General features: G+C 40.8%; 1 protein-coding gene across 2 annotated transcripts; it reads right to left on the bottom strand.

The window, feature by feature from the left end:
• Nucleotides 1–1,651: 1,651 nt before the first annotated feature.
• On the bottom strand, nucleotides 1,652–22,505 carry fbxw11a (F-box and WD repeat domain containing 11a). Of its 2 annotated transcripts, XM_036129859.1 has the most exons (14): nucleotides 22,343–22,505; nucleotides 19,993–20,097; nucleotides 14,528–14,596; nucleotides 13,117–13,333; nucleotides 12,686–12,872; nucleotides 12,327–12,417; nucleotides 10,788–10,925; nucleotides 9,867–9,985; nucleotides 5,965–6,214; nucleotides 5,738–5,856; nucleotides 4,722–4,832; nucleotides 4,559–4,637; nucleotides 4,232–4,396; nucleotides 1,652–2,950 (listed from the first exon to the last, which is right to left on the bottom strand). In XM_036129859.1, exons 1-13 carry the CDS (start codon nucleotides 22,379–22,381, stop codon nucleotides 4,235–4,237), a joined length of 1,686 nt encoding a protein of 561 aa, XP_035985752.1. In that variant the 5' UTR covers nucleotides 22,382–22,505; the 3' UTR covers nucleotides 1,652–2,950; nucleotides 4,232–4,234. The 2 variants fall into 2 exon arrangements, with proteins under 2 accessions (XP_035985752.1, XP_012737613.3); XM_012882159.3 differs by lacking the exon at nucleotides 19,993–20,097 and having other exon boundaries at nucleotides 22,343–22,503.
• Nucleotides 22,506–23,761: the final 1,256 nt, after the last annotated feature.

The following is a 23,761-nucleotide window of genomic DNA, read 5'->3' as shown; positions in this document are numbered from 1 at the left end:
ACCAATCTGGATCAGATGCCTGAACCACCTAGGACTACCTTTGCTGATGGAGCTCCTCACCCTCGCTCTGAGGCCAAGTCCAGCCTCCCAAAAGAGGAAGCTCATTTCAGCCCCTTGGATCTGGGATCCGCATCTTACGGTCACAGGTGAGGTTCAGAACATTGACAGACCAGTAAACAGACGTTGGCTTTTTCGGCTTCCTTGACCGCAACCGACTGAAGCAGTGCGAGGCCCCAATTAGTTATGTTCCACCCCGCCATCATTCCTGGGCGCGACTTCAAGATAGTTGAATTCCTCCAATTGAACAACCTGTGTGTAGGAACGCTTGAGAACATCATAACACACAGATGAGCATTAGAGGAACCCTCCCCGTTACGATTACACCTCAAAGTGTTGTCCATGAAAACTGCACTGCAAAAACGGAACTAAACATAAGTGCATAAATATATGAAATTAATATATTTGTCCTTGATTTGAGCTGGTAAATAAGATGATCTGCCAGTGGAATGAGTATTTTGACCCCTAAAATAATTAGATACACTGCCCTATAAATAAAACGAGTTGTTCCTATTTTAAGTGCAAAAACCTTATTCCATTGGCAAATCATCTTATTTACATGCTCAAACCAAGAACAAATACACCAATTTCAAGAAAATGTGGCTTATTTTTAGTTTCGTTTTCGCAGTGTGACGAGAGGATCAGGACCAAGGAGCAGCCCTAAAGTCAGCGCTTGCACAACGTTTAAGCCTTAGCCAATGCCCACAACTTTCAGAAGCAGACAATGAAGACTGGGTGGGGCTTTTTTTTTTTTAAAGAAGCAGTCACTACTTAAGGTCTGTCAACATGGACTAAAACACTTGACACTGGAGGATCTTCCTAGTTACACCAACTATTCAAACACAGCTCATACAAATTGTGACGGAAAATTGTAAATCTTCAACATCTGTAATTTATAAAAGATTCTTTAAACAGAAAATGATTTTTCCCGCCTTAGGAACAACACAGAATGTCACATAAAATAAATGGCAAAGATTAAATAGGGCTAAGGACAAAAATGTTCCCATTTTGGACAGAGAAGACAGATGGTTTGAGCAGGGGTGGAGGAAGCCATTTACGTAAAGCGAGAAAAAAAACAACCTTAAAACAGAGGAGGGCTCATGCTTCAACTGTCAAAAACTTACAACACAGCCATAAAGGTTTGATTCCTGCCAAGTTTCACCCCAATTCACACCTCCATGCATGTGACCACATTCCTCCAGTGAGCCAGGCAAACGATGAGCCCAACATCCCCATCATTGGTCGATATACATGCGAATCTAAGCTCTAACGAGGCCTCGTCTGCAGGTCTACAAAGCTTGGAACTCCACACTACTACAGATATTTTGAACTTGGTAAGCTTCCTGGATGAGAAGTGAAATGTCTTCAATTTCAGAGGTCCAGTTGTCTCATTTTTTAACCTTTTTTTTGGATTGATCATGACCTGGATGACTCAGAACCTTTAATGACGAAAGCTAAACCTTTGCATCAAGTTGCACGGAGAGGCAGAATAACCCAAATCCACTCATAACACACACACACGCACACACACACACGAGGACAGACACTCATTCAGGGTTACAGTCGGGCTCAGCACTCCACCACTGTCAAGTACTTTATTCACAATAAGGTCAATTTATTCTTTAAAAAATCATTTTAATATACAACACAATTTTTGACAAGACAACTCCGTTTACAGCTAAATTTTGAGCTCTTGAATTCCAGCTTCTCTCATTACCAAAGCAAGCACTTAGGATGATGGGAGAGAGAAAGATGGCGTGAAGAAGGACAGATAAACACTGGGGGGGGGGGGGGGGGGGGGGGGTGGGGGTTGGTTGGTGGGGGTAAGTAGAAAGAATGAGGAGAAAGGCAGGGGAAGGAAGAGAAAGGACTACGCTTAGTATGATTTTCTTTGTACTAAGAACCAAAATACTCAAATAAAATTAGAAAACAACAGTGATAAAAAAAAAAAAACAGTAACAAAGTAAGAATTAAAGAGGAAAAAAAAAAAAAAAAAAAGCAGAGGTGTACCGGGATGCTGTATCCAAGGCAACCTCACATGCATGTCTGACGCTTCTGTTCTGCCGTTTTCACAAGTCCACATACACATAAAACACACACACACGCTCAGAGTGTGTGTGTGAGTGTGCCCCCTTAGTCCGAGCCAATGTGCACCTCGTAGGAGGGGCTGTGAAAGGGAGGCTAAGCGGCGGGGATAGGGAGAGAGCGGGGGGGTGCAGAGAGAGAAAGAGAGAGAGAGAGTCAAGGAGGAGCAGAACTTCTTGAGAAGGCGCAGGGAAGCCTTCGCCAACACGTTTCTCCCTCTTTCAGCCCCTCGATCTCCCGTCCTTCCCTTCTTCCTTAAGAGCCGAGCAGAGTCTCTGTCTCCCGCATCACAGCTCCAGTCAACTTCTGTCCAACTGTGCCACTGTGTTTGTCTGTGTAATATATATAAATATATATCTATAAGCAAATCCACATCTGCGGAAAACCTGTTTTTGGCAGGGGTTAAAATCTGAGGAGCAGAAGCGGCTTTAAGTTTGCTTCAAGGGGACCAAAAAAAGAAAAAAAAAAGTTGTGGGTTTTTGCCAGGTCTATGTTAATACTGTCATTAGTGTACTTTACAAAACATAAATTAGTAGCAGAACGTCTTGGGAGAGTTGCGTCGGTTCTGCAGTGGGGAGTCCTCAGTGTTGGCCTGTATGCGTGTCGCTGAACTGGCAGGCGATGGGCACAAGCTTTAAGGGTCCGTCAGAACGGGCAGGAGGGGGGGGCTGAGTGGGAGATGGACAGAGAGATGACCAGGAGGAAGAGGAGGGGGAAAAAAAGACGCGCTCCTTTTTGCGACAGATGCACCCATCAGCCAATCAGCCCTGGATTTCCTCCTATAAAAAGGCGAGTTGTATGGCGCCACCTATGGGGAGGGAGCACAAATAACGGGACGCTTGTGAACACAGTCTGGAGGAATATCAGTGAAAAGTTCATTTATTTCAGTAAATCAACTCTAAACGGGATATACTTCACAACATTTTCTCATTGTTCATTCGGATGCTTATGGCTTTTACCTAATGAAGTCCAAGAACAGTTTTTAGAAACTTTTGCCAAAAATAAAAATTATTTTTGACAGAAATGTAGGTCTGCCTTATTGCCATCTCTGTGTTTTGTCAAAAGCCTGCAGGGGTGAGAGGGGGGGGGGGGGGGGTAGTAGACACCGCTGTTACGATCGACTCGCCAAAAGCAGTCACAGCCCTGCGTCGGCTGATTTCTGTACGGGCCCAACTACAGTGACACGACCGTCAACAGACCAGATCTTAGTACCAGTCAGGTGTATCTCTGACTCAGGGGTGACCCAGAATGCACCAGTCGTAACCCCATGTTCTGGAGATACAGGGGTGGAGGTTTATTAAAGCACTGATTCCAACCATTGTCCACACTAAGTGAAATTGCCATAAACTCTTGAATGGGCTATGCTAACCAATCCTCTCAAGGCTGTGGTTATCCCTGCAGTTTCTGCCCCCTTTCCTCAAAGTTTTTCCTTCCACCAAACTTTCTATGCGAGTTCACCTCTGCATACTACTTTAAAGCAAATGTAGTAAAACTGTGGAATAATTTGAGGAGGAGTTGGGAAAAAAAAGGCTCTGTTTTACTATAAAATCGATAAAAAAAAAAACCTTATAAAGAAAACAATAACCATAAATTCCTATGTACTTCAGAGTTAATAATGAGGAATTCTATATTGTTTGCAACTTATACTGCAAGTTAATTTAAAGTATCTGGCCACGACATCTACTTTGCAATAATTGAGAACAAGATTTTTTCGTCTTCCTGCTCCTTTTCCACTTGTGTACAGTGAGTAATGTAAGAGAAGGTTTGTGACTTAATGACCACATTTGCTAAATCGAGTGAATAAACTGCTTGACTGATCTGCCGAGATACAGAGCGCTGAACAGCCAACTTCTATAGAAATGACCTTTTGAGGGCGTCTATGACTATTTGCAGAACCACTGTCGCGTCAGCAGTCTTCTCAATGTAATATTCTAAGCCATAATCATCAAATTCAACATAGTACAAAATGCTATCCCTTGGTGTAATGAAGCTACAGGGAATCACAATTAAGAGTTTTTTTTTTTTTTTTTAATCGAAATTCAGGCAGTTAAACTAGCAGGGAGGCTTGACGGCGACGCTTTCAGGATACCTGCTATCTAGAAATGTACGTGTAGGTACGGGAAGGAGACCGCCCCTCTGACTGGCCGTTGGGCGAGACGTTCAGGAAATCCCAGATCAGAATGGTGTCGTCGTGAGAACTGCTGATGATCTGGAACTCGTCAAACTGCAGGCGGAAAACCCGGCCAGAGTGCTCCTACAAAGACGGGGCGTGAGAGAACCATTAGAGCAGGAGCAAACAGGAAGGACTCAATTAACCTGAGTTATAGTAAAGGTGCGTTTAAAGGCACGCGTCCTTTGGCTTCATTTATTACGCCATTATTCAAAGAAGTAACAACAAAAAAAAACAGCAACTCACCACTAGAGTGCGCAGACATAATGTGCTAGCGGGGGCCCGAGGGTCAAGCGCCGCCTGCAGGTCCCACACTTTTATTTTGCTGCAGAAACAAAGCATGTGAGGAATGTCTACCAACAATCCCCGCCTCGGCTCAAAGAAAGCGTTTAGACCGATGAAGCCTCACCCATCGTAGGCGCCGCTGACGATCCTTTTGTTGTCGAAGCGAATGCAGCGCACCAGCTCCTCGTGACCTTCCAGCACTCGCAAACACGCCCCGCACTCAATGTCCCATAACCTGCCGCAGGAAAAGACCAAGATGAGCCTTACTTCAGCTTTTTTTTATCCATTTTCATCGTTCATTTTGTTCAGCGCGTAGGCTGTGCTTGCTGTATTTGAAGTGCTTTTGCAATAAAGCGGGCTTGGCTTCAGCTGTCTTGGTCAAAGTGTTAGTTCTCTGCCTTTGATCATCTAGTTGCCTTTTCATTGCTCTTGGCGTACGTGTGGTTGATCTTTACGGGGTTCCCACAGGGTTTCTGCTTCAAACTTCAGACTGTTCCCAGACTTGAGGTTTAATCAAATTCTACAAACCCGAAAACCAACACAGCACTGAATTTGGCCTCCAATTCAGCAACGTGGTAAAGGACAATTTCACTTTTTTTTTTTTCCCCCCCGGCAAATGAATCAAGAACAGCTACATTTCAGAAATGATGAAACCTTAACTTATCAAACCCGGATCAAATTATTCTACACAAAACACTATGTTTGAAACTTTAATCCCATGAACCATACCATAAGTTTAAAAAAATAGCTCTAACTAGGCCTAAAGGGTAAAAAAAGGCTGAATTCATGACTGCAGTTGTTTACTGATTCTCTAAGTAAACCAACAGTAAAAGGATCAATCCCAAGATGTGATTTGTCAAATTAGAGATCAAGGATGACTTTTAAATATATAAATCAATAAAAAAAACTTTTATTTTCTTTTACATTTAATTTAAATCCCCCATAGATGATGCAGTAATTTGCATTTTGAGTTGTTACGAACAAGTTTGTAGTAATATCATGAAAGCCATTATTCTCAGCATTGTGTTTTGTAAATAATGCAAATCAATGTGCAGCAAAAGACTTAACATTGGCATAAAGGGAACTACGGCAAACAAAATGGGCCAATTTCAGACAGAGCTGTTAAAACGTCGCACATACCGGATTGTGTTGTCAGATGAGCCGCTGACTACCAGACGATCTCTGTACTGTAAACAGGCAATCCCCCGCTTATGACCATTTAGAGTGCGGACAAACTCACAGGTGCTGGTGCTCCACACCTACATGAGGAAAAAGGCATTTTGCATTTATGAGCAGTGGTGAAAATCTGGACTGAAACAGAACAAACCGTGTGAATAAAGCCAGTGACAAAAAAAGCGGGAGCCCACCTTGATGGTGCGGTCCCCTGAGGCGGACACGATATATTTGTCGTCGAAGTCGACGACGTTGACGGCGGCGCGGTGTCCCACGAGGACGCGCCGCAGGCTGATGTCGGTGGGCGAGGCCATGTCCCATACTGCGATGGAGCGGTCCTTGGAGCAGGTGACCATGAGACCATTCGCGAACCGCAGGTGGAGGACGGCCTCGTTGTGGTGGATCAGTGTGTTCAGTACCTCCCCCGTCGTAACTTCCCAGACCCTGCGGAGAAGAACGGAGGGGGACAGAAGGTTACGACTGGTGGTCTCAATCCTAGAAAGAAAAAAAAAAAAGTTACTTCTTTTTAAACTGATCATGTCTTAATGGTCGTCCATTTTTAGTTCTGGTTGTTTTGCATTTGATTTTTTAAAATATTTTTTAAAGCTGCCAGCCATGGGATGTTTTATGCTAACCGTGTGGAAACTTGCACCTGCCAGGTGGACATTAACGCCGTATTTGACAACCAACGGTGTAAAGTAATCTATATTTTACTGGAATCATTTCTTCTTCATGACAGAAAAAAAAAATAGTGCAGCAGCTTATTGAAAGTTGTTGTCTTTTACTTAGCATCTTTATCATTTTAGGAATTGTTAGCGTCAGAGTTTAAGCGCAAGTAGTATCAATGTAATCTTCAGGTGAAGCTTTTAGCATTACTGCCCCCTTCTGTTAGCAGCACCTCATTGCAGTCTTTTGCCCTCCAACTCTGAATGTTTAATGCATTTAAAAATCAGTGCCGACTTCTAAAAAAAGGACAGGATCAAATGGAATAGGGGGTAAAAAAAAAAATGAGTCGAGTGTGAAAAGACGTGAGAAAGAGCAAAAGAGAAGAAATTAAAGCGGTGGGAAATAAGAATAATGGGAGGAGGTCTAAGTAGAAAGAGAATAAGATGAGGCACCAGAAAAAAAAAAAAAAAAAAAAAAAAACGTAGGGAAAACGATCAGAAGAAAACATGCAAGGGGAAGACATGAAACAGAAAACCTAAACTGGAGATGTGTGTGAAAGAAGCAAGTAGTTTGGTTTCACTAAGCGGAAAAGCTCGGCTTACATAGAACTGCGGCGCGTTTGCATGTGCGGACAACACAGCTGCTTGTTCCTGAACCTGCACCGCCGGGCACTGGGAATCGAATGCAAAACACACTGGAAAAGCTGACTGCTAAAGCGCCAAACAAAGTGCCCGTCAAGCTGTTGCTAAGGAAGTGAGGTCACATTTTCCCTTAACCATCATCCAGCGAGCACGGCTGGAGCGTGAAGTAATACGAATTAATATTGAGCTTCTGTGTGCAGTAGCCAAGCATGTGTCAACATATAAACCCCCACCAAGCCGATAAATACCTGCACTAAAACATTTACAGAAACCTTTAGGAACAGCGGCGAGCCGCACTCGCAGGAACGAGCAAACCTTGATGTTCGTATTGTTCCTTCTCAATTATATACATATGTGGTTGTTTGCAGGCTATTAATTAGGAATACATCAACAGTTTCCTAATCCGCCGGTTTTCTGATAATGTAAAATAAAAAAGCTGAACATTATTGCGTTTCTTTTTGAAAATCGAACACATTTTCCATCCGACTCAGCAACGAGGCTTCAGGGAATCGCTTTCATGCACTTTTGTCGTGCAATGCACCTCTGCTAGAAAAGCAGAAAACAAAAATTTCCCATCTGTGGTTTTCCAGCTGCATTTGCTCTTTAAACGTGGTCATATTGTGCTCGCTGCAACCACAAACACCCCCGTCATTTAAACAGTTAACAGCTTACATCTGACGTTTTTGGGCACTTTTAGCTCGTTTCAGCGTTTTCCCGGAAGGCCGGTTTGTTTTGTACCAAGATGTACAAAAGAAATGACACGTTAAAAGTTAAACTAAGAACTGGTAAAAAAAAAAAAAGTGTCAAATACAGAAACAGAAAATGTCAGAACAGAAAAAAAAATGGTTTTGATCTTCTGTTTTAAGATCAGTACCATTAAACTAAAGGAATCCAATCCCAGCTTGGATAGATTAATTAAGTGAATAGTAGCAGGTGCTTTAAAAAATTAAGGCACTGCATGAAGAAGAATGTTAGGAATAGTAATTTATACCGACATTAAGATCCCACTGCTTAATGTGGTGGTTTTGCAACAAAAACATGAGGGAATGAGGGAATGAAAGACTTTGGAGGGTGTGCTGACGAGTTCTGGTGTTGCACAATTTAGAGGAGGTGAATAGTGGAAGGGATCACTTCAACATGGAATATTGTTGAATTAGGGTGACTAATCAAATCCCTGCTTTATAATGCTACTTTTTTTTTAAAGAAAAATTTTAATTTAAATTTTAAAATTTTATTCAAACAGCTTTATAAACACAATGATGTATTCAATTAAATTGATTACTAAAAAGAAACCCCACCCAGACATATTTGGAAACTGTAGAAAATTAATGTATGAGCTGGATTATGCTTACTTGAAAAATAATAATTTGGGAGAAAACTGTAACGCATTTTATAGACCCCACAGCGGTGCCGTCTAACCCCACCTTGTATCTGGACAGTTTAGGAGCCAGGTGAACACACGCGAGGCGCTCTTTGCAGACGGGGGTCCCTGCAGTCCTGCTGGAGGAGGAATGTTGCCATGCGGGGATGTAACCGCGCAGCAAACATGCTTAGGTCAGTGACAAATGTCTAACCTCAGTGGCAACGCTGGGTGGAAGACTTCTTAGAAAAGTGGGCCGTAAACAAGACACGCAGCGTCGGTCACCTTGGATGATGACTTTATATAAAAGAAATCATAGGATGCCTCTACATAATAACTACAGTTGCTCAAAAGAGGAAAAACTAAACATTTTCAGGCTTTGGCGCCAGCTTACGGTGTTTGACGTGAATTAAACAAACCAAAGTGTTTTTGTTTCTACGTACCATGAGGTCGTGGTAAGTGTTTATACACATTTCTAAAACTAAACAAAAAAAGCCAGAAGAAATCAAGTTTTACGCTTTTCAGTTTAAAAGTGCTGTGGGTTTACGAAAGGTTATGGTTCCAAAGCCCCGACAACTCTCCTCTATTCAGTTCCACTGGTTTAAAGTGCTGTCAATAAGATGCCAGAGAGAGGTGTGGGGGTGACGGGCATTTCCTCCAGCTGTATGGGGCAAAGCTGCTGCGTCCTCCCCCCTCCCTCACACGTTTCTGCTTCCTGCCAGATACTCTTACAGATTTCTCCCTCAAAAACGACAAAGTCAGGTGTTTGAAAGGTCGCTGGAGTCGAACTAGCCGAGCGTCGGCCATTGTTTTTTATTAAGGCAACGTTCTAAAGCTGGGAGCGAGTTCTTGCAAAGCGGCGGACGGTAAGCTGGCGTCCCAAACCGGCCGATACCAGATCATTAGAAAAAGAAAAGAAAATAAAGAAAATCAGCAGAAGAGGTTAATATTTTGTGCAATGAGCACATTTATTATAAACGACACCTACATTTGTCCGGTATTCATTTCTAATTCTCTCACTGCTTTAAAAAAAGATTTAATATTTTAAAGCTCCGACTGTTTTAGCTGAAACTTGCTGGTAATGGCTGCAGCAGAATGTAATCTTGATTTTTATATCTGAAGCTGAAAGAAACAGTTTTCAAGCCCTTGTCATGAAAAGGGACCCCTCCTTTAAACTGTGACTATCAACACACTCACCTGTGTTTCCTCACCTACCACATGTAGGTATGCGCATCGAAATAAACAGAAATAAATGAAGGGGAATGTGTGTTGGTGAGTCCATTATATAGACTCAAAGGAAATGTTATACTTATGAATTTTAAAGAAGCCATTACTTTAACTGTTAATACTAAAAGATAATAATTTTATATGCATTTAGGATTTTTTTGATGCGTTACGGTGACTAAAATAAAATGAAGTGTAAAAATACCTGACAGTCGAGTCAGAAGACCCAGTGACGATGACCCTCTCATCATACTGGAGACACAATACTGAGCCTGTGTGGCCGGTCAGTACCTTCAGACATTCCAGTGTTTGTTTATCCCAGATCTACAAAGCCAAAAAAAAGGAAGAGGATGAGTGTGGGAAAGGCGGATTCTGGCACGGAAGGACGCTGCGAAACAGAGAGAATATGCCATTTTGCAAACGGTGCAGACACGGGTCATGGCAAGAATGGCCCATTCTTACAGCGATGTCCGTGCACGGTGGGTGCCCCCCATTTCTCCACTGCAAGAATGCCCAACTGCTCTGGACAATACATTAGGCTTCGTTTACTGGCGGTACCAAACAAAGCTACTGGGATCAATGCATCAGCGTGACCCAGTGAGAGGGACAGAAACATGTCAGCGATGTGTTTAAACGTCTCGGATGAAGGAAACGGGTTAGGAAGCCTACAATCACTCCTCACAGCTATACCAGTCAGTATATAATCTGGTGGTGAGCTCTAGCTGCCGATACACTTTAACTTCCACCCTGAGGGACAATAAAAGGTTTATTCTGTTCTATTTCAGACCAACAGGTCTCATATTAAAAAGCAGAAACTGACAATAACAGTTTTTACCCCTTTGAACAACTTAAATGTGGTTCCATTTATGAGCTGTAACACGACTCCTATGTGTATAGTAGAGATATATACACATACACATTTTATTTACTCTTTTAATCACCAGTTTTGCTGTGATAAACAAGCATGAGTCATTCTAGACAATAAAGTTTTTCTTTAATAAACCCAGTTCTATGAACAATGACAACTGCTGCAACTAAAAAGCAAATACTGGGTTTATGTAGTGTCCTGAGATGGATAAAAACTGTACATTAAACAGATTATCGGTCATCAATAAAACTAATGTACCTTGATGGAGTTGTCCCTAAGGCCACTGATGATCTTCTCGTCATCGTACTGGAGACAATAAACACCTTTACTGTTTTCCGAGCGACACTGAATCCTTTGCAAGTTGTGTCTGCCGCATCGCCAATTCGCCTCAATTGTCTGCCAAGGAGAAGGAAACAAGGAAGGAAATCCTTTAAACATCCACGAAACAGAACTGATTTTACAATATAGGCATTTACATCCCTGCTTTTTCTGAGATTTTTTCCTCCACGTCTTGTTGTGTTAGAATTTCTAATGTAAAGATATACATATGTTCTTCTTTGAATGACCTATTCAGCTGCACTTTCATTTTTTAAGCATACCATTTGATTAACTAATAACTACACACTTTTTATGTAGTAAATCTTACCTGACTGTACAGTGCATTACTCTTATATTTCTTACTTATTTGTGTGTATTTGCATTTTTCACTCCTGGGACACCTGAATTTCCCCGCTGTGGGACAATAAAGGTTATTTCTATTCTATTCTACAGAAAAGGTGCTAAATAATCTCAAGCTGTTTGACCTAAAGGAAATCCAGCAACTTGAAAAGGTTTTCTGCATTTAACATTCCCACCAGCTGAAAATGAAACATTTTATTAATCCATTGATTTAAGCATCAGCGAAGTCCCTTAGAGAACGTGCAATATGAAGAGAAGCAGATAAATAAAATGGTGAGAGCCGGCCGGCAGCACTTTCTGACAAAAGTAAAACGTGTTCAACACTACAAAATTTCCGACATTAACTTTTTCAGATGTGCGCAACTATAAATCTGCTGATTTATGCTGCTCATGGTGTAAAACGTGGCCTTTTGTTGCTGTGACTCACGGTGCAAGCTCTGACATCAACATGAAAATAGCAAGAAACGTGAACTGCTCTGGTTTCAAAAGACAAAAAAAAAAAAAAGGGGGGGGGGCTCATATATCTTCTACCGGCAACGGTGGAGGCTTACTGGACTATATTTTATTTCCAGTAGGCCTGTAGGTTATAGAGGGACAGGGTACGCCGACCTTCAGGCTATAAGCTAATCCAGCCGCCACAGAGACAGCTTCCTCCCTCCAGACAGCCTGGGCTTCCTGATCCAAACCATGAATACTTGCACCAATCCAACCATGTCTTCATCTTTTGTTGAAAATGTATATATTCATATTTTAAAAGAAAAATCTTCCTGTTTACCCTTCTATATATTGTACCTAAAATGTTTTCACTGAGAGCAAAGTTGAACCGAAGTGAAACTTCTTGTTGAAACGAGGCGTTTAAACCTGGTTCTGAAAAAGGTCCGCAAAAAGGGTTTGTGTCTAAAAACCTTAACTCCAATAAAGTCTTCATGCAGCAATCACTAATGAACTAAACTTTATACATTTAAAGATAATTTTAGATGCATCTATTATTTTCCTCTCTGGACACCACTGATCACTAACAGCCATTTTTAAATGTTAACATTTTTAACTGAAGTTGAACCGATAATCTTTTAAATATAATTATTTAACAAAAAACAAAAAAAATAAAAAGTCTCTTACCTCTATGTCTTGAATGATCTTTGGATAAAGGGAGTGATAGTAGGAGTTAGGCGGGATTTCTGATGTGCGGTTCTTGAACAAATATTTCTCCCTGGGGTGAGAAAAAAAAGAAAAGATAAGGTGATATAAGAAAGGGTACTACCGTTTGTTTAGTGGGATTATTTCACCTTTAAAAAAAACTGAAGACATGAACATATATAATATTACAGTAGCCTTGACAGGTTCTTCTCCTTTTTTAACTAGACTGAAGCTACAACAAGACTACCAGTTGACATCCTTTCTCGCACTGACAACGGTTTTGTTATAACGAGGGAAAGAAAAAAAAAACTTCATTTTTTAGTGTATGGCTTCATTCTCACCACTGGTGTCTTTCAGACAGGCCTTTCCAGAGCGGGTCGGTCCGGACCATTCGTTCGATGAGCTTCTTCCACAGCATGCCCTCGGAGATCACCCTCTGCCACTCTTTACAAACGAGCTCCGCCGCGCAGAGCGAGCGCGCGTCCAGAAAAGACAGGATGTTCTCTGCGATGTGATCCAAGCCTTGGGCTGAAGAGAGGGAAACACAGAGGTGAGAGGGAATCCGGCAAATGTTGCTCGCCTGGGCCTGCGTCTCTTTCCAAAACCTATTTTGTAGTTTGGCAGCGCAAACTCCCCATCTTCCCGTCATTTCCTTGTTTACAGACAGCCGTGAAATGCTTTCATTCGATTTAACACTCAAAGGTTACAGCACGACCAACTCTACGTTTTCCCCCCAAAGCTGGCGCCGTGCGGCGGAAACGTGCAGCTGTACCTGGCAACGCAGTGATGAAATCCCTCTGCAGCATGGGTTTGAGGTAGGAGTTGATGTGGCCGTGCTGGTAGTGGCACATACGGGATATCAGCCGCTCGACAAACTCCACTTGGTCGGCCTCTGACCACTGGTCGAACAAGGCGATGCAGTGTTCCTTCTCCTTCTCGTAGTTCCCTTCTGATGGACGCTTGCGAGAACCCATCACAGGACCATTGAGCTGAATGATGACGCAAAAAAATAAATAAAAATCAACCGATTAGTGAACTGATCCCCGTTTGCTCTGCTTAGCCCTGCAAAAACGGAACTAAAGATAAGCAACATTTTCTTAAAATGAGTGCATCTGTCCTTGATTTGAGCAGTAAATAAGATGATCTGCCAATAGAATAAGATTTTTTTACACTTAAAATAGGAACAACTCATCTCCATCGTCTTATTTCAAGTGCAGGATGTTTAATTATCTTATTTTAGGGGTCAAAATACTCATTCCATTGGCAGATAATATAATTTACCTGCTCAAATCAAGGACAAAAACCCACATTTTAAAGAACATTTTACTAATTTTTAGGTCCATTTTTGTAGTGTGCTGTCATAAGAGGTGCAATACGTGTCGTTTATGTAGAGAAAATGCATTCCGACAGACGTTAATAGTTGTCTTTTTTTCACATTTTTGGCTCTACAACTATGCTTAAATGAAGTGTAATTACCAGTGGAACACAGTAAACCCAACTCATCCATAAATAATGAGACCTTGAAGCCAAACGGGCCCCTTTGTCCTGGACTCAATTTTCTCTGCATCCGCTGAAGCAAGGCTCCTCCGTTCTGTTGCTTTAATCCAAGCATTGTATAGGCTTATTACAATTGTCAGTTTATTTCAAGCCCCACAAGAATTACAAAAGATAACCGATGTAAGTTAACTAGAGGTTCATTTCCACATCAGGAAAGGAACCTGGTAAATTTTTTTAAAAACCCCCTCTGGTCCAATTATACGTACCAGAGTAAAAAACACATCAATGGGGCTGAAACAACAAAGAGAAAATACGTCCCAGAGAAAGTAGGTTCAGGAAACCTGCCCGCAATAATTTATTCACACAACTTAAATTCAGGCTACCGAATTATTTAAGCAAGTTAACTTTGTAAACTGAGGTCAAAGCTTAACTTACCACCCACTCTTGGGTTATTACTACACAAATGTTTACCAGAACAAGCTTCTGGATGCATTTCATACTGTTAGAGGTCAAAAACTGAAGAGTTAAATCTAAAAAAGTAAATCCCTTCGGAAACCCAGGGAAGGTTTAATAAAAAGTCCTCTTTGACTGTAATGTTGCCATTTTCCTGAAATACAAAGGCTAAATTTGATTCTTTCCAATAATAATTTTACCAAACTACAACCGCTTTAAAACTACAGACACACCTTGAGCACTGTAGTCTTCTTTGGCGACAGGTCGTCCACTAAGGTCTGCGACTCCATCCCCGACGTGGTCTGTACGGAAAAAGGCAAAAAACAAAAACAAGAGGGCAAAGCTTAGTGGGAGTCTTTTATTGTAGTCTGGTAAAGGAACTTTAGGAGCCAAGGAAGGCAGCAGTGTGGACAGAGCTTTGACTAATTGTCACAAACACAGCCAAGGACGGACGGGTGACCGTCGAGATTTCTGAGGCGTGCACGCACAAACAGCTGTGTGCGCGCACACACACACACACACACACACACAGACACACTTATGGGGTGGAATAAACAGAGCATCTAAAACAAAAGGAATCTGTTTGCTTGCCTGTGACCTGAGCTAAGTAGTCTGGACAGGAAATTAAAGAGCAAAATCTTGGGTATGCCACTGGCACTGGGCTCAGGCAAAGAGAAAGCAGGACAAAAAAAAAAAAAAAAGATGCTAACAATTTCTGACAAGGATTTTGACTCAAATGTATCATTACCATTGCTTTTATGAACTCTGTTATACAAGTCTACCGATACAAGGTTTATTAGCAAATCCTGAACTGATGAAGTCAATTGGGAATGGTTTTATTACATGTTTATGCCTTTTTAAGGTTACGGTACGTGTTTTTTAAAATTACACTGACTTCACTGGTTTCTATGTTACAATAGCAATGTAAAAAATAAATAAATCACTTTCACAACATATACCTGACAAAAGAAAAGTCCGGTCATATTGTAAAGTATAATCATTATTAAAATAGATTAATATATTTTTCACAATAAACATTTACTAGCAACTGTACTGAACAAAAAAGATATTTACAATAAATCCTATTTTGAAACATCAATATGGCGTTTAATCTATTGCATTGTGGAACTACCAGAAGGAAAAAAAGCGATAAACAGCATAGATTTTATATCAAAACCTACTTCTTAACAGCACAGATAAACGTTTTGGTAGTTGTCCCTCCCTAACTCTTCACCGGTCGCTGCATCCACATTTTAGAGGCGCCCAAATCAGCCAGCTTTTGGTGTAAAGTTCTACTTTTGAACAATCAAAGGTGCATCTGTGGGAGTAATCTGTTCAACAAACACCTGCCAAGATCACTTTAGCTCTATGAGTGAAGCTACGCCTAAACGATATACAGTTGGACCGTCACACCCTCATTTGAATAAATGGGACACACAGACGCTTAAATTGAAATGAATTGTTAGTATTGTTCACAAAAACAGCTTTGTTGACAAAGGAAAAAACAATGAGGTAGTAAAAACATGGCAGTTAGTCTGGTCTATAAAGACTGGAAGAGTTAAACAATGCGCCATTTTGTGGCGATGCACCGAGAATAATCGATTCTTCCCCGAAATTATGCGATTTTTGGTTTGATCGGCCCCGTCCATTGACCAGCGGGGCGGAAACTAAAGAAAAACCTTCCATTTTGCGGCTCAATAAACACAATGTACAAAAGCACTACACGTATGGAGGACCAAGTCTTCCATATCTAAAAATAAATACAGAAATAAATAAATGCTCAATAAATAAATAAGAATACAATTAATTGCCACCAAATTAATAAATGTAGGTAGAAATTAAATTATACAGTGAGACATAAATGTATATATCTCTTTTAATTAGCTTATTTATTTATTTGCCTTTGTAATAATTACCTTATTTATTTATTGTGCGTTATAATCTTCAACTTTATTTATTAATTACTTATATTTTTTAAGTATTTATTTATGTGCATGTTATAATATTTTTGTCTGTTTTATTCTTCCTTTGTATTTTTTTACCCTATATATTTCTGTGATGCTATTTATTTCTGCCTGTCCTTTTTACATTTCTGCCTGTCCTTTTTACATTTCTGTATGCATTTCTGCCTCATTATGCAAATGAGGAGGGCTGTGTCTTAAGGGCTCAACTTCTTCCCATTGGTTGGTTAGCATTTTACTGCGTTGGTCAATCTACATGGCTTTCCCCCGCACTAAAGCTTAAGTAATGTCAAATTTAGCAGTCAGACGTTCAGTGTCCGACCTCTTAAGGAAAGCTGCTAATAGACTGGAAGAATTAGAACGCTGTACATTTGGGATCTGAATGTTTTTTTTATGGTTTCAGATTCGGTTTTTCCAGATCAATAACTCATCGGCGGATGATTTCTTCTACAAAACAGACACCTTTCTGCAACCACAGCAAAGCAGACAGTGAGCTACAACCGTAGTTTCCTCAAAACGAGTCTCCCATCGCGCCGGGTGAATTACATTGGACCCTATGCAGAGCTTGCTTGATAAGAAAATACTGTAGTTGATTATAAAAGTCCCGTTGACTCCACGGAGTCAACAGGATCTAGCTCATGGTTGATCCGGTTGAGGGGCTCCGATTTCGGCCAGTGTCTCTCAGCTGCTCCCTCCTCCCACACGCGGTGGTGCAGTTAGGGACCGTCAAAAAACTTTTGAACCAAGCACTCTTGAGAAACAAAAGTCAATAAATTCCGTATCTTGTGACCACCTATGACAAAACTAATATAAAATCAAGCCACTAAAAAACATCTGTAAGGAAAAGTCCCAATTTTTGTCTTGAAAATTGAAAATAGCTTAAAAATGAATAAAAACAAATGTGCCTTACAGATTTTATCTATTGACATCAATTTATATTAGTTTATCTTAGCTGGTCACAAGATAATACATTTATTGGTTTTTATTTCTCAAGAGAGGTTGGTTCAAAAGTTTTTTGACAGTCTCTAACTGCACCTCCGTGTGTGGGAGGAGGGAGCAGCTGAGAGACACTGGCCGAAATCGGAGTCCCTCAACCGGATTAACCATGAGCTAGATCCCGCTGACTCCGTGGAGCTTGAATGTCCAATATCCAAATTCAAACCAACTTCACTGCGGTGCTGGATCATGCTTAAAGACGCAGCATGAACCCCACGTGTTGCAGCTGAGGGGAAATGTTGGCTCGGCTTGATGAAACTCCGCCTCCTTCACAAATTAGACCAACATGGATAGAATAATGATAATATGTAGTGTGAATCTGATGATTCATATTGTGCCTTTTATAATCAACTACAGTATTTTCTTATCAAGCGAGCTCTGCATAGGGTCCAATGTAATTCACCCAGCGCGATGGGAGACTCGTTTTGAGGAAACTAGGGTTGTAGCTCACTGTCTGCCTTGCTGTGGTTGCAGAAAGGTGTCTGTTTTGTAGAATAAATCATCCGCCGATGAGTTATTGATCTGGAAAAGCCGAATCTGACACCATAAAAAAACATTCAGATCCCAAATGTACAGCGTTCTAATTCTTCCGGTCTATTAGCAGCTTTCCTTAAGAGGTTGGACACTGAACGTCTGACTGATGAGTTTGACATTACTTAAGCTTTAGTGCGGGGAAAAGCCATGTAGATTTGACCGATGCAGTAAAATGCTAACCAACCAATGGGAAGAAGTTGAGCACTTAAGACACAGCCCTCCTCATTTGCATAATGAGGCAGAAATGCATACAGAAATGTAAAAAGGACAGGCAGAAATGTAAAAAGGGCAGGCAGAAATAAATAGCATCACAGAAATATATAGGGTAAAAAAATACAAAGGAAGAATAAAACAGACAAAAATATTATAACATGCACATAAATAAATACTTAAAAAATATAAGTAATTAATAAATAAAGTTGAAGATTATAACGCACAATAAATAAATAAGGTAATTATTACAAAGGCAAATAAATAAATAAGCTAATTAAAAGAGATATATACATTTATGTCTCACTGTATAATTTAATTTTTACCTACATTTATTAATTTGGTGGCAATTAATTGTATTCTTATTTATTTATTGAGCATTTATTTATTTCTGTATTTATTTTTAGATATGGAAGACTTGGTCCTCCATACTACACGGGTCGTGTTGACACAAACGCTCCAATGTTAAATGACGTACTGAGGGCAGAGTGGAGAAAGACAGACGGTGCAAGAAGCCATTTAAACAGAAGCCGGTTTATTCAGGCAGCAAGAGAGAAACAAAGAGCAGGAGGTTGTACAACGTAAAACAAAAAGGTTTCGTCCTCATAAAATTTTCACACTCTTGCTCGTCTCAAATATCTCAGAACTAAAAAGGTAGTTGCCAATAAAAGATACTAGATTGTTTAAGATCTCAAATGGGTGATCATTTTGTCCTGTCTTGTGATTATCCCGTGTTTTGTAATGTCCAGGGTTATGTATTTAAGTGTCTCGCTTTTAGATTTTGTTTCATGTCCTGTATGTTTTACTGAGGCGATCTGGTTTTATGAGCTTGTCTGATTCCTGTGAATTGAGTTTTTTTTAAAAGCGCTATACAAATAAAATGCATTATTTATAAAACTAGAAAAAACATGTTGACTGGCCTCTCACACATACAGTGTAACATTGACTTTAGTCCCAATACAAATAATGACCATTCACAGCTGGAAGCAGAGGAAACTAAAACAATGAAAGACGTTTTATATCTTCTTATGTTACAGTTCTTAAAGTAAAAGGAAGATTGGCCAAAATCAGTACCGGCAAGTCGAAGGATTTACAAAGCTGACGGTTAGAAACCGGTCTCAAAATTCAGTTCGGTGCATCTCTAGAACTGGTTTTTAGTAATCTGGCGTATAAAAGCTGAACCTGTACTTATTTCTTTGGAAAACTCATAAGCTCTGGACGTCTGAGCACAATGTTGGAGGTTTTCCCATGCATCCTTAGTCCATTTGCCGATTTATAGCGCTGCTGCAAGAAACTGGAGTTTGAGCAAAACCATGAGATCAGAATCGCGGCTTATGTGAATACAACCACAAAAACTGAAGATACTAGTATCGGTACCAAAGCAGACAGGAAACACAGCTGGAATGGCCTTTGCTGGCATTCATGATCATGCAGAGCAGAATAAGATAAGGAAGAAGAAAAAAAAAAAAAAAAAAAAAACTGTCCAGGTTATGCCAGGCAGACAGGCAAGCAAGCATTCAGCCTCTCAGAGCTTTAAGGAGCACCCCCACCTCGACCCTCACACCTCCAGGCAGGAGAGAAATTATTACTCCTCAATGCAAGGTTATTCTCTGGTAACCATGGCTTGTTTTTCTTTTTGGTCTTTTCAATTCGCAATAAAGTAGTTGAACAATAGATTTTTAAAGAATAATCAACTCGTTGTATAACAAGCAACTTTTTTTTTCTTGGCAAAATCTAGCAGCGCCGGTTTAAAGAGGAACCAGAGAAGAACACAAAAGCTGAGCAGTGGGGGGGGGGGGGGGGGTAGAAGATGAGATGGTTGGATGGTAATGTGGACAGTGAGTTGGTGCGGTCTGTCTGCACCGGGGTGGCATGAGCAGTCGTGTGGAGTGGTCAAAGTAAAAAATGAAAAAAAAAAAAAAGGATTAAGAGATGGTGAGGGAGGAAGGGAGAAAATGGGGTGGGGAGAAGCAGAATTAAGAGGAGAGAGGCAGAACCTGGTTGTGAGCCCGGGTGGAGGGGATGCTCTGCAGGCACCTGAGTGCACACAAACTCTCAGCCACCGAGGAGCAGCCCAGCCAGAGAGAGCGAGGCACAGAGCACTGTGTGAAAGAGAGAGAGGAAGGGAGGAAGGGAAGAGGAGAACGAAGTGGACAGGGTGAGGGAGGAAGAGAAAAAGAAGAGCAGGAAACCAGAGATGGATAAAGAAACAAAAAGCAAAAAAAAAAAAAAAAAAAGAGGAAGGATGGTGAGGGGAGTTGGTTGGAGGAAGGCAAACAATTTGAGTGAATGGATAAGTCAATGGATGCACAGATGGGTGAAGTGGCAGAGTTGGTGGTGAAAAGGACGAGTGAAGTATGTTGTTTTTTTTTGTGCAAGAATATAAAATTAATGGGTCAAATAAATAGGGTTTGGTTGGAAATCGAGAGAGGGCGAGTGTTTAACCACCAAAGGTGAAGAGAGAAAAAAAGGGGAAGAGGTGGGGGGGGGGGGATAGTGAGGGGAAAAACCAGTATTAGAGCTACACACACATTTGGCACAGTGAGCGTAGGAACACGCACTCATTCACACACACACACACAAGATACAGACCGATAAACACACACACACACACACACACACACACACCAAAGCATTAATAGACGTGAATAAGGTGGAGATAGGTAGAGGAGAGGGAGGGGCAACGGGATTAATTGTGGAATATTTTCATTCTTATGTTGACGGATGCCCCGCCCACTGTTCTGCCATCCCCACTCTCATGAGTGGTTAGTGGATAACACTGGGACAAAATAAATAAAAAAAATAAATAGAATCAAACCAATCACAAAGACAAAAAACAAAAACAAGACAGGTTTGAAATAGCCGATAGGCCTTTAAATATTCTGTCCACTGAACCTAATCAGTTTTCTTTTCAGTTTCAGGTGTAAAACGTTTGATACCCAATTTAAGAAAATAAGGAAGTGACGAGTCAGAGTCTATAAACAACAGCTACTCTTAATAATCGAAACAAGCAATTTTCTTGAAAAGTTGAAAACTTTTGTTTCTCAATCTGCCTGTAGTTTTATACATCATCAAATTGTTACTGGGCTTTTTTGAAATATCACCTTTAAGTGTAGTGAGCACCGAAACTATACTCAATACTTTTACCAGCCAATATTACATATACAAAGTTTGAAAAAAATATATAAAATCACTTCCTCTGAACCATAGAAAGCTTCTGTGTCTTCTCTGTGGGGGAGCATTAAACAAACAGTCCTCTAACAAGCAGTATTTCGAATATGAAATGTAGATCCAAGTAAATAACGATTTTTATGCTTAGGCTCGATTAAAATTAAAAAGTATTCGTGAATTATACAAAGTGATGCCCATTTCCGCGACTACGTCCACTGTAATGTTAATCTTAGCTAACATTTGGTGAGCTAACGTCGGGCTAGCCACCTAGCTAACAGAGAAAGCTAATAGATAAAAAAAAAAAAAATACATTAACTGTAGACTGTAACTCACAGTTTTCAAAAGGAAACTAATATTAAGATTACTCCTTATGTAAATGTGAGCTACTGGAATAAACGACGGCGTCTCGGTAGGGAGATGCCTGGGAAGAACGCAGTGTATATTTAGCCTGCTAGCTGCGATGCTAAGCGCTAACGCTGGCCGAGACTGCCACCGCTGTGTGAATGAAAAGGCAGTACACTTCCTTCTACGCACTTCTGAAATATAAACAGACGAGCAGCATTTCCTTACGAGATTCGTAACCTGTAGTTGTTGTGTTTCCGTTTTTTTTTTTTTTTTAAATATGTCAGACAGGTTGCCAAATATGCTTCACAGTATGACGTCTGACCATAAACAATATAGTTACAGCTAGGCGTGAATTGACGTGGTTCTTCGCCTGCTAGCCAGTGTTAGCCGGGTAGCTAGATAAGTATCAGACAGGGCCCTGTTAAAGTGGCGCAGCGTCACCGCAGTGAACACTACACCAAGAATCCTCACCCCGTCTTCCGCCGACGACCGGTCACAAACCATTTCATTTCGTCGTTTATTTTTTTATTTTTTTTAAAACAGCCTCTACTCAAAACAACACGTATTTTATATTTTTCAAATATTCGCTCGAGGCTCTTGTTTAGGACCATCGGTGTGTTTAACATTCGTGGCGAAACGTACTAGCGTTATGTTCAGGCCCTCCCTCTCATGATTTCTCGACCCCCTCCTTTCTCCTCCACCTCTCCCGACAAGCCGCTTCGGTTCTCTCCCGGCCGTCGAATCGAGCCTCGGCGCCTTCGCCAAACAAAAAGCCTGACACCGATCCCTCGCCCCGGGCGCGCGGCGTGGTAACACTGAAATTGACCTTACCATCAGTTCCACCGTTTTGTCTTCCATCTCCGGCTCCATGTTGACGATCCCCCCCGAAACTCGCTGTGAAAATGGAAACCCAGCCCTGCGTCGGCGGCCCGCAAATTCAGAGACGTCATTCACTTCGCGCAAACTACAGCTTCGGTAGGGCAGTGTCAAAAGGGTGGGTGGAGGGAATGGGTACGCCCATGTAAAAAAAGAAAAAAAAAAAACGAGCCCGCTGATTGGAGGGATTTTGACTGGGGAGGCGTGGCCTGATCGGTTAGGCTTTTATTGATTGGCTTGCTGCGCTACTAAGGCTTTCCCCGGTGACTCCCCCAAACAAAAAGGCAAATGGATGAAGATGCTGTTGCTATCCTGAAGAGAGACCCACTAAGGCAAAATCAATCATCCGCATAGCGTTGCTATGAAATGATGCAGGATGTGGAAAAAGAGCTGTATGCGAGCACAGGTGCTGTGATTTCGGTCAAAATGTACAGCACGTACAGGGCTGAATTGCTTGGGAAGGTTTTGTTTCATATAAAACCCATCAGTTTGAGGCACGCTGCAATGGCAAACATGGATAAACTGAAACAAGCTTATAGCAAATCTGAAGACCTGGGTCTAAATATACAGCATCCCAGCCCAGGCTGTGTTCGACACACTGATCCAGATTCTAAATACATCAGGTTTGTTAATGTAACAGCTTTATTTATTGATCTTTACCTTACCTCATCTTTAATGAAGTTCTCCTGCATAGGATGTGGTCTCTAATAACCATAATGTAGCAAAAGTGTTAAATGTTCTACACTTTTTTTGTGGGTTGGGGGGGTTCATGTTGGCTCTGAATTTTTAATGCAATGTTTTGAGAGACATGTTTCTTCAGCAAATAAAAAAAAAATAAAATAAAAATCACATGGATGAAGAAAAGCTCAATAATCTGACAGCAATTTACGATCAAAATGCACTCCCGAGTATTCTACAATATGGGGGTTTAATACATTCACATTTGACGATAGCCAATAGCCTCAGAGTATTCCCAACTAATTATTGATAGCTCGTTTATCATTACTTGCTAAATAAAGGAGCTTTTTTCCCCCACAGAGCAACTTACAGTTCAATTTAAACTTTTTATCTGTAGGATTGTATCGATGGGTTTAGATTGAGTCAATTTATAGTCCAAAAGTATACACATTTTCATAATGTATTAAACCTAATAAGGACACTTGTGAAGTAAATTTGCATCTACAGATTTGACCAAACAATTAAAAAAAAAAAAAAGAAAAAAAAAAAAAGCGTATTGATGAGATTTGAGGTTACAGCTTTAGGCAAGTTTAAACAAACGCAGCCAGTATGCAGTTGACTGATCAAATTTCCAGACCCTCAATGTGAGTCTTTTAAAATTTCGCTAACACAGAAACTCTATATTTCATTTCATTC

This window comes from Fundulus heteroclitus, unplaced genomic scaffold (assembly GCF_011125445.2).
Source record: "Fundulus heteroclitus isolate FHET01 unplaced genomic scaffold, MU-UCD_Fhet_4.1 scaffold_239, whole genome shotgun sequence".
In the NCBI taxonomy this organism is placed as follows: domain Eukaryota; kingdom Metazoa; phylum Chordata; class Actinopteri; order Cyprinodontiformes; family Fundulidae; genus Fundulus; species Fundulus heteroclitus.
This window is presented reverse-complemented; position numbering and strand designations above follow the sequence as displayed.